Source organism: Cibotium barometz, chromosome 64 (assembly GCF_041138505.1).
Source record: "Cibotium barometz isolate CiBa-2024 chromosome 64, ASM4113850v1, whole genome shotgun sequence".
In the NCBI taxonomy this organism is placed as follows: domain Eukaryota; kingdom Viridiplantae; phylum Streptophyta; class Polypodiopsida; order Cyatheales; family Cibotiaceae; genus Cibotium; species Cibotium barometz.
Genome location: NC_141109.1, coordinates 28846662 through 28858516, shown reverse-complemented (window position 1 = coordinate 28858516; position 11855 = coordinate 28846662). Strand labels below are relative to the sequence as shown.

At 40.7% G+C, this 11855-nt stretch overlaps 1 protein-coding gene across 1 annotated transcript; it reads left to right on the top strand.

Annotated features, from left to right (window-relative positions):
* Positions 1-7894: 7894 nt before the first annotated feature.
* LOC147603495 (protein LURP-one-related 15-like) lies at positions 7895-9101 on the top strand. Its single transcript, XM_086796771.1, has 3 exons — positions 7895-8221; positions 8316-8537; positions 8798-9101. The coding sequence occupies exons 1-3, from the start codon at positions 7985-7987 to the stop codon at positions 8945-8947; spliced, it is 609 nt and encodes a 202-aa protein (XP_086652897.1). The 5' UTR covers positions 7895-7984; the 3' UTR covers positions 8948-9101.
* Positions 9102-11855: the final 2754 nt, after the last annotated feature.

Below are 11855 nucleotides of genomic sequence, written 5' to 3'. Positions count from 1 at the left end.
AGAGGTTCACTTCTCACATTTAGGAGTTAGGCTTGGCATTCTTCCTCCTGTATAGATCTTCATCTTGCACACGGTTACTCTACATTTTGTAATATGGTTTATGACCACACCTACACAGGTTAGCAACTCATATGCCATGATAAGGATCTTTCATAAGCAACAATCTTGATGGGAATCCAATTTGTAAGCAACGAACATTATAATAGGCACATCCAGTGAGAAGCATAGCATAGTTGGAGGTTGGAGTTCAAGCTAGAGCCTATATTGAAAACCTTGGGAATACATTTTCCATTTTTAGTGCAAGCGATCAAACATGTCAAATGTATACCTCAAGAAATAAGCAAGTCATTTTGATCTTGAAAAGTGATCCAAGGACATTGTGAATGCAGCAAGGTGTTGTTTGTGAATGCATGTTGAAAGCATTGTGGAGAAAGGTATCCTATCGATGATGTTTGGATGAACCTTCTTGCAACCTTGGACTTCATGAGCAATATGAAAAATAGACTAGCACCAGAGTTCACACGAGTTTCCTTGGAATTGAGAAAAAGTACAAGCAATATGGATGATTTTCCAATTCCAAAGAATCCTAGTAGATTGTCTTGCTATGAGAATTAAAACAATGTCGAAGGAAACTCGACTGTCTGAAGAACAAACCAAGAGAACAAATTTGATGAAATTAAACTTGTAAGCTTGGATGGAATTGCTAAAGTGGCCGAATGAAATATTAGGGTCAAAATCATGGGAGCAACTTTTCATGAACACTGACGGAATTCATTACGTGACCTTGTGTTAGAGCTATACATAGCTCACCTCAACTTTGACTATGGCCTAACCTATATACTACTCATGAGAAATGGCATCCCTACTAATTATAATGGTTTTTTTGGAGCAGGATCATAGAATTTGTATGGCTACAACAATAACTATTTGATATCGGTCACTCTCTTGGATCTAGTATTCCTCTAAGATGTGACAATCAAAGTGCCATAAGCCTCACAAAGGATTATGTTCAACATAGCAAGACTAAACACATTTCTATACACTATCATTACATTCGATAGGAAGTCAAGAAAGGCTCCATCATGGTGGAATATTTCCCGCAAGAGGAAAATTTAATGATTGCTGATATATTTACAAAACCACATTTAGAGGTTCACTTCTCACATTTAGGAGTTAGGCTTGGCATTCTTCCTCCTGTATAGATCTTCATCTTGCACATGGTTACTCTACATTTTGTAATATGGTTTATGAACACTTTTATATAAAATTTATGAACTTATATAGGAGCTCCGGTTTCCCCAAGGGTTTTTTTAATCAAGGGCTAGGGACCGTAGTTTGAATGGGGATATTAGAACTACATATAGCTTGCTTTGACTTTGACTATTGCCTAACCTATCTATAGTCCATTCAAGTATGGAATAAACTACTTCTAACCTTTTGTCTCGTTCTCCATTTCTCTCGCTTTTTGTCTCTTCCTCTAACACCTTCCACATGAGAAGTAGCAAGGACATGGGATCGATATGTCGAATCAAGACTATCATGAACAACATTTTCAAGAACAAGGCCTTAGTTCTTGTTGGCATGATCCAAACCCCTCACGAGATTGTTGACGAGGCCGGTGGGTTCTGGAAACAACATGAACGTCAAGATGAAGAACATAAATTTGGAAGGAAAACTTGCCCGTTTTGTTGATGAAAATTGTCACATAGAAATTCATATGACTATTGAACGAAATAGCAGGTTCGAAGGATATCTTGCAAAGTTTGTGGATGGAAACATGAACAGATGCGTTGACTAAATCTGGAGGCTCAACCGTGTCTTCATTAGAATTGCCAGAAATGTTGACGGAAACTTTATTGACACCCCATTTGGCAGGCTGTTTCTTGATTGAAACATGATATTTGGAGAGGTCGTTGGGAACAAGAGGATCTCCAACGCTTTTGATGCCTTGAAATTATTGAAAGACTTCTTGAAAAAACTTGGAATGTCCACACACATGCCATTCTCGGTGACGCCCTTGAAAACGGAGCCATAGCTACCTTTGCCAAGCCAAGTTTCGGTAGCCAATCCAGCAGTGATAGCCTCAAGGTCATGGAATCCAAAGATTTGGGACTTGGGAGACTTTTGGAAATTGTAGGTGGGACCGGTGGAGCACGAGAGGCAGCCCATGAAGGACTGTTGTGGAAGGTGGCAAATCCAAGCACCTAGCCTCTCCATCTAGCAAGAATTCCATGGCTACATGCAAGCAATAACTACCCACATAAATGCCTGGCATCTCCACCAATGTAATGTGCCGCTATGAGACCAAATTAGCATGTCCCCTCCATTGGTGGGCACCTCCATATATTGAGCCAAGATGGTTACATATTAGGACTCTTCCCACTTGAACTTCCTACTAGAAGTGGACACCCATACACCACCACATCATGTTTGTGTGTGTGTGTGTGTGGTGTTGTAGCTACTCGCCATCAACATGCACGCCAGCGATAGATTAAATATCAATTCATAGCTTGAGCATCTGCAAGTAAAATACATTGGGCCCGATCACGCTGATCTGAATCGTTTTCACAAGACTCCCCTCTTTAGAGACATTGATTCTTTCCCTGTATTTCTTTACGAGCATCTTTGCTGGAGGAGTGCACAATTTCTCTTTCGTGGCTTTGTTGGACACTTCAATTATTCATCTTTGTGATGTTGATGTTGTAGGGTGATCCTCCTAGGAGCCGGTAATAAAGAATTTCTTAGATAGTTATACATGTCTTCTGTCCATCCCTGTTTTCTACTCTATTTTTCCCTTCTTCAATACAATGGATGCATGATATACTCTCATTCCCTACTCCACGAAAGAGCATATTTAAGATGCCAAAAGGCAATGCATGGATGGTGCTTCTTTTCAAGTGACTGATGCAATTGTTAATGTGGACAATGCCAAATATGTTTACATATCAATGAATATATTGTACATGACTTTCGAACATGGTGCAATAGGGATGATGTACCACCATTTAGTGTCATGCACCATTAGCTAATAGATAACCTATTTAATTAAATACACATACAAATAGCATATCAAAAGTCAATACATGAGCTTAGATATATATGGACAAGAAACACATTATTAAGAAAATGCATACCTGCTCACATTGTTGTGGAGATACTAGTCTATCTTTCTTTGTTTGCCAAAACTTTGTAGACTCAATAGTTATTCCACCACGTTTGTTTGCCATTTGACATCCGAAACATTCACAAAGAAGTGACGAAAGTCAAGTCTAAAAATATCTTGGATTGCATCACAATAATCATCTATTTTTCCATTGGCTCCCTTAAAGCTACTAATGACACCACAATCTTGTGTATTCCTCTTGAGTCTTATCATCAATTCTTTGTGTTCGAAAATGCTTGCCTTCACACCATATAGCATTGAACATAGTGCACTAGACCAAAACATAAGCAATTATATAAGCAATGTGAATCATTAAAATCAAATCACATACAACTAATGCAAAACATTATATGTATGTACCTTTAACATGCGTCCTCGTGCATACTCTTATTCTTTTGTCGTGATATGCATCTCCTAATCTCTCTCTGCTCTCTCCATTTTCTCATGCAACCAGGTAACATGAATATCATTCGCAAGTGTTGCTAGATGCTTAAGGTATGTCATGTTGCCTCTAAAAGAGAGCGCTCTCTACTTGCCTTCTTGTCTGTGCATCCTCATATCTTGTAACCCATCTGCTAATCACATCATTATTAAGATGCAAGTGAAATTAAGATCATCAATCAATGCTCTATCAATTACTTTAATATGTCATTTTCCTTGGAGGTCATCCTTAAGTCCTCTTCAGTTGCTCCATAGTTGCAGCAAAGAGCTATCCACTTGGCCAAGAAATTCTGAAATATTACTACAACACAATGCCTCCTTACATGCGTTAGTTACACATGATTAATGATGGTCACATGTATTATCGCACATGTATTTGAGTAATATCGGGCGCATGTAAGTCTAGAGTTACACACATGTATATAGACAAAAATAGTGTGTGTATACATGCGTAAGTATTGTGTAATAGACGCACATATACACGTTCTTTTCCATGCAAAAACATGGAAAAAATATTTAAAAGAAAAACAACATATTTGTTAACGCAAATACATACTACATTAAAAGGCAATAACACAATCCCACTATATGCATACATCATAATGGAATATTGTATAAATTCACAACGATGTGTATTCAAAAATAAATAATGAGATGACGACTATAAGACAACACATACAATAAAATTGTCACCAATTTAGAATGATACAATGATGGATTAGTTAGGATTCGATCTCATCTTCAACAAGATCGATCCTTGCCAAACAATCAACATCAATATCCATTTGATCAATTTGTAAGGCTATGAATAAATTTAATTCACTTTTGATCAATCCACTAATAATGGTACTGATGACCTCATCTACGTCAACATCACCGTCATCACCAATGGTAGGGTCATCCTCAAATCATGAGAAATGGCACGCTCATTTTCATCATCATGATCCTCTCTTATTTCTTAATCAACATCTTCATTGGCATGCTCGACATCATATTCATTGTGGCCTATTTCATCCTTTATATGCTCCATATCAGTGAATGTATTGTAAATCACTTTGAAACGTGGTACAATAGGGATGACATACCACCATTTAGTGTCATGCACTATTGGCTGATAGATAACCTATTCAAATACACATACAATTAGCATATCAAAAGTCAAGACATGAGCTTAGATATATATGTATGGGAAGCACATTAGTAAAAAAATGCATACCTACTCACATTGTTGTGGCAATACTAGTCTATGTTTCTTTGTTTGCCTAAACTTTGTAGAGTCAATAGTTACATAGCCACTTGCATGGCATTTTATTGTTGCATTAGGCCTCTTTTCCACCACATTCATTTGCCTTTTGACATTCAAAACATACACAAAGAAGTGATGAAAGTCAAGCTGTGGAGTACTAGGGTCAACCGACCTAACCAACCCACAAGCACGGGGTCTTGAGATGGGAAAATTATATCCCATTATGAAGACTGATACCATACCATGGTTGTCATCATCGTAGTCACATTATTCCTACCGTCACTATCCTCACAACCTAGGGTGTCACTCCCTAGATGGCTCTCTAGCTAACTGAAGCACAAGGGTAGTCCATTCTGGGTCATTGTTGCAAGGGGGAGGTTGTGAGTGCTCTTTTTCATTGCCGTGCATGCATACATGTGGGTGTTAAGTGATCTGTGCAATGAATGGAGGAATATGGTATAGCCAAGCACTTACGATACTTGCAAAGATAGCCACAGATTGCTATGCCATTGATTTTATATACATATGCACCACTAATTTGTGAGTTGTTCAATGGTTCAAGACAACAACAGATTTATTACATGATTGCAACTTCTCAATTATCCAAGGACTGTAGTAACACCACTGAATGATGCAATATATAAATGGAGTCTCACAAGATTATTTGCAACTTCCAAATACAAGACAGTGCAACAGTTAGCTACTTCAACCCAATTTGAATGCTTGAATTATGCTCTTTAACTAAGCACAAAGAAACAGAGATGAGCCATGTTTAATCATCTAATCAGATGCCAAATTAAAAGTTATTCCCAATAGTCCAAGCAGAAAGCTACCAGCTAGACTATCGGCATTATCCTTGATCAATTTCAATGCATTAATCCTTCCCCAATAACCACAAAGATAGCCAAAAAAAAAAGACACAAAAATAGAGTCTAATGCAAGGATTTGTAGGGGTAGGAAACATACCATAATGGACAATATTCCACCCATACACAATTCAGCAAATACATGACATTCTAGGGTCACAAACGGATGAAAAGAAGAAGCAAAAATTGATTTTTTCCTTCTTCCCTACAGGGTATGCAGGAAGAAGTCAATGCAGCATGGGGTAGTTCTCCTAGGGTTAAGAGATGCAAGCCAATGGGCATACCAGGGAGCATATGGTTGAACATAAGCAATCTAAACACAGCTCCAGAAAGCCAAGAACACAGCTATCAGGCAAACACAAGTACATGTGAGGGAAAAAATCGATTTTCCTCTCCCTACAGGCTGTCTTCTCCACATAGTGCAAGCAATTAGGGACCCAGGCATCCATAATTTCTACAAATGAATGCAAGAATGTACAACACAAGAATCTATTGCTAACCAAAAAGAAAGATCCCTATCTGCTAGACTATTCAACCAAGGAGAAAGAAGAACAAAAAAAATCATTTTTTTCATACTCGTGTCCCATAATTATCCACTAAAGCTACTATAGGTCACTAGAAATTGATGAACACTTGCCACAGCTGCTCCCCAATGCTAAACTTTGATGATTATCCTCCACGAGTGATGGAGAACAGTTCCAGGTCAAACAAGTAGAAAGATATGAGCAAAAAATCAAATTTTTGCTTCCTAGAGGTCTCCTCCTCCAAATCGATGGCATACATGTTGATTATACACTGGCAAATCTATCAATTGACAAGTAGGAAACTTGAAACCGACAACAATTGAAACTACAAGGGAAAAAATTTTGATTTCATATAGGACGACATTACCAAGGAGAGAAAATTGTGAAATTATGCTTCCTTTTTCTCCAAACTAACTACATATAGGGCATGGGAACTTGCAGGAAGCCAGACACAGCGAATGGGTGATGAGAAATGCCGAATTTCTACACTATAGGGGGAGTAGAGTCAATGTTTGTGCACTGTATGGGCATGAGAAGAAGAAAAACACATTTTTTCCCTCTCTATTGGCTGGCAAAGGAGGCAAAGAAATGAGCAGAGGGTGGTGTGAAGAGCAGGCAACATGTGGAGGCAAGGAGGATCTATATGGAGACCATTGGATCCTCACATTTTGGATTTGGAGGCGTTGAGTCGTGGGAGGAAGAGTTTGTAAGTATCTCTAAACCTTATTTGATTTATTACTTGCATTGATTCTATGATTGTTTTAATCTTAAAAACTGTATTATCATATAGCGACAGGATATGGGAAGGAAGCCCATGTCACACGAGATTGCGTATGCTTGCCGTCATAGCAGACGTGACACGTGGGTTCTCTTCAGAACCAAGGGACGTATTACGGACATGCAATTTGAGGAAGCCATGAGACCGTACAGTTGACATATACTGGAGTATTGTTTTTTCTTCTCCCCTTGCTTGCTAGGAGCCTGTTAGGACATACAATTTCAGGAAAATGGGCATTCGATACATTGCATATGTGGTGGATGATCGGGGACACATAATAGCACTCACATGTATGTCTACACATGAAAACGAAATGATACACTCACCCCTTGCCGGATGTGGCATTCAGACTCCTTTCACCAACATGAGAAACAATAACTTGTAAATCATCAATGCAAAACATTCACTCTTTACCCTGAACCCCTGCAATTTTAGGTCGATGCCTATGCCATGTGGTATGTGCTTGTGGGTAACAGCCACTGCATGAGTGTGAGGCGGTAGGAATACTTGAACTATAACGACAATTTGCAACAAGGTGGTGACCTTCACAGTGGGATATACTTTTCCCGTCTCAAGACCCCGTCCTTGTGGTTGGTTAGGTCGGTCGATCCTAGTCATCTACAACACACTAGATCTTGGAAAGTTTGTGTCCAACACGGACTTGGTTGGACTAGTCATGCTAGGATGCCAGCCTAAATTTCACCGATTGCGTCCAGTAGCCTTGAGAGGTGCAATTGGTGCCAACCCACACCCAATCATTCCTCACGAGTTTGGTCAAGCTAGAGGCTCTATTGGAAAGTTTCTTCAAGCCATACAAAATGTCACAGGTCACAGGGGCATTGACTTTGAAAGTTTCTTCAAGGTATACTGATTTGATACTGTTTGACTGAGTCAAAAACCCCTCTGCATTTATCACACCGTTATAACAAATCTTTGCGTACTTCTGCATTCCACGGTCTAACAATCATGCAACCTGTTCGAGCTGCCCCAATTCCGTTTGCCATAGGACCGCAATTTTGTCTTCCCTACGCCACAGATCTCACAGTGCAGAAGAAGGCTTTCAGCTTCAGTGGTGGTGACTTCGTGATTAACGACTCCAACGAAAACACCCTCTTTCGAATCGATGGCCGTGCGTTCAGCTTCAGGGATAAAAGAGTGCTTTTGGATGGATTGGGCAACCCCTTGATCTGTGCCACGCGCAAGGTAATGGGATCTTCAATTCTTTGCAGCTTGTGCGATTACCAATTATTTGTGTCTGATCTGTATTTGAGACATCTTTCTGTTGTTGGTTTTGCAGCTTCTCAGTTGTCACAGTACATGGTTTGTGTATCGCGGAGGCAGCTCCCATGATAGCCAGAAGTTGTTCACCGTGAAGAAATCTTCATTCTTCCAGATAAGGACTTCCTTGGATGTGTTTTTGGCTTCAAATATGAATCAGTCACAGCCCGATTTCAAAGTGAAAGGCAACTATTTTGAGAGGAATTGCACAGTGTTCTGGGGATCTCAAATTGTAGCACAGGTCTATTCTCCCCTTACATATTCGAAACAATACTTCTCAAAGAGACAGAGTCTCGCAAACAGTTTGTGATGCTCAGAACTCTCAATTACTTTCATCTCTCTTTGATGCACTATCTCATTCAACCCTTTTCCATTCCATGCTGGATTCTGATCATGCCCATACACAATCAACAAGTCTTTACTGTCAAGTGTTTCATACATTCGAAAAGCCGGTCCTCTTTTGATATAAATATATAACGATGTGAGTGCTCTTCTGTGCAGGTTAAGCGCAAGTACACAGTAACCAATGTTCTGCTTGGGATGGACACATTCATTGTCACAGTATTTCCAGGCGTCGATTATGCTTTCATCGCAACTTTGATTGTGATAATGGACGAGATTCATAGAGAAGAGGGTCAAAGTTCAAGTTAGAAGCGACGCCACTTAATCGCTTGTAAACGAGTCACTTGTTTTAAACAGTGGTGTCTAAGAACTGTTGAATCGTTGTGATTGATATGCAAAACTTGACAAGTTGACCGTAATCCTTTCTTCAATAGATCTCACACAGCCTCTTCACCCCCTCCAACTCACCAATATACCAATCATACACACCCCATTTTTTCCATGTCTTTTTTCCGGGGCGACCTCTGCCTAGAGGATCAAACTGAGATCTACCAGTTACCCCTCCACCCTATAGTTTTGAACTTCCGTTCATGGTGCCGTTGCATCCAGGAATCCAACAATTTTGCACCCTCTGAACCTGTAATGGAAGTATCCAAGCCAACCGACTTGCAAGATTACCAATATCAACAAGATCGAGTTTTTGAATCTCAATTTTGGCTGCAGACCCAAGGATGGATCGAAGCCCGGATGTGTTATCAATTTTTGGTGGATCGCGGCATCACACAGTATAATCCAATGGGGATTATAGTGTTGTATTATTGGGTATATGAGTGTGTAAGCACCATGTACACCGATTACCTACGATAGGCGGCCATAGTTGCTACCACAAGGTAGGCCACATGGCCAACAGTATGTCAGCCAAGTCGGCCAACCTACTGGCCGACAGTGGCCTAGAATTGGGGCACTTGGGGCTGGCTGACTGCCAGCCCCCCCCTCTCAAATTGTGCCCACTTTGGGGCTGGGGCTGGCATTCTCCCTTACAAAACCCTCTTGGGTTTCCCCTTGGGCCTGGCTCATAGAGCCCTACAGTGGGGCAGCGACCCTTATTCTAACACCCCCTCTCAATGACCCATTGGAGGGCCAATACCCATGTACCGGATGAGATGCTCTGGAGGGAGAGCTTTAGTGAAGCCATCTACTACGTTCTCATCGGTGGGACAATACGTGAGCTCGAGTGTCCTGTCGACGATAAGCTCGGAAACTATTGTACATGCAGGCCGATACTCCGCCTTCATGGTTGCCTGCCAGTGAGGCACATCCTTCTCCTCAAAGGATCTAGGCTTGATCAACTGAGTCATCAGAGCTGGGGGGGCTTCTCACTCTGTTGAGACCTTTGTACTCCTGTACTCCTCTCGAGAAGCTATGTGACTCTAGAATCCGGAAGAGTCCTTAAGTACCATTGCAACAATTTCTTAGCCAGTGCGGTATCCTATTGAGCCAGTGGGGCAGGTCCTCCTGCTCCTCTTTTAATTCCTCTGCTTCTACTACACCCTCTGAAACATGGCAATCCCCTTTTGAAGTCAAAATCTGTGTAAGAAGATCCACCATCCAAGATCTAGCCACCTCTACAATAGTGCCATCATAATTGAACCACGATCCAAGAATGCACTCAATGTGTACAATCCATGCTCTTTGTCACCATGGGCAACCAAGTCACCCTTATCCCTAGATCAAACTGAGACCTCTCCATCTTCAAAGAGCATGGACATCATGTGCTTGACCAGTAGACTAACAACAAACTCTTGCACAAGTCCGGTACATAAAGCACACCTGAAATCACCTTCTCCTTGCCACCGGGAGTGACGAAGGGGATATTGCCAACACCCTTAATAGGCATGTCCGATGGTCTCGCACAATGACCTTGGAATCAAGAAACACCCTCAAGGAACTGGAGCTTCTCCTTCTTGTTTGACTTGGCCATCACATCCCCGAGATCTGAGTGTTTTACTTGCTGAAAATTCACAGCAAAACCAGCACAAACAGAACCACGAACCAGAGTGCTTCAAGAGGCAGAAGACTCCTTCCTTCGTGATGGAACTCTTCCTCAGCTACTACTCTGATACCATGTCAAATAGCACACCAAAAGAACAAGCGTCCATGCAGCAAAAGGATCAAATAACAAGGCTAGAAATAACTCAGAACCACGAACCAGAGTGCTTCAAGAGGCAGAAGGCTCCTTCCTTCGTGATGGAACTCTTCCTCAGCTACTACTCTGATACCATGTCAAATAGCACACCAAAAGAACAAGCGTCCATGCAGCAAAAGGATCGAATAACAAGGCTGGAAATAACTCAAAAAGACGACAGCAAAAGAAAGCTAAGAAGAGTGCAACAATACTCTTGTATAATCATTCCTTTTTGCTCCATGGAACGTACTTCAATTACACTTGTAGCCTTAGCCTATGCCCACTTTTGCCATATGTAATCCACTTTGCAATGTGACCCAACCTCGACAAGAGTAAAGAAGTAGCAAGATTCACTTTAGGAAGTGACAAAACCTACAACAAGGTAAACCAATTGAGCCCCAAAAGTAAGTGAGATCATCACATAAGCATATGATGACGCACACACAAATACAAGAGCATTACATTTATACGGACATATTTGCATTGGTTTTTTTTCCAATACACCAAGTGAAGACCACGTCATGAAGGAAGCTAGCAAAAAGGGAGAAGGATAATTAGGCTGCATAGTATATACCTAGATGAATCCGGGAAAATGCCCAAACTCATCACATGGAAGAGTGCAGTTTATAACTTCATGGCAGCCACCCACTCGGTTATAAAGCTAAGTCCAAGTTCATGAAGCTAGCAATTAAGTCCAAATTCTCTTAACCCAACCTACAGCTACTATTTTTCTAACAAACAAAGAGCACAAAATATTAAAAAGTTATCACAATATAAAGCAGTCGATAGAATAAAACGCCCTTAATTTTCACAAAATTACTAAGGTAAGGTAGCTAATAGGGGATTTAGTTAATAGGCGAGATATGCACATATCAAGGTAGCTCACATGGCATTCCCAACTACAGCAGACACTACATTACTTGCACACACTCAAAGAGAGAGAGAGAGAGAGAGAGAGAGAGAGAGAGAGAAAGAAAGAATGTACCACATATCTACAAGCACAACGTGTCTGTAGAATGAAGGACCCATTCA

What these genes read in the sequence shown, in the direction of transcription:
- LOC147603495 (XM_086796771.1), top strand. Translation starts at nt 7,985, where the DNA reads ATGCAACCTGTTCGAGCTGCCCCAATTCCGTTTGCCATAGGACCGCAA. An exon ending in TGATCTGTGCCACGCGCAAG is followed by an intron (nt 8,222 to 8,315) that starts GTAATGGGATCT and finishes TTGGTTTTGCAG; the next exon opens with CTTCTCAGTTGTCACAGTAC. An exon ending in GATCTCAAATTGTAGCACAG is followed by an intron (nt 8,538 to 8,797) that starts GTCTATTCTCCC and finishes TCTTCTGTGCAG; the next exon opens with GTTAAGCGCAAGTACACAGT.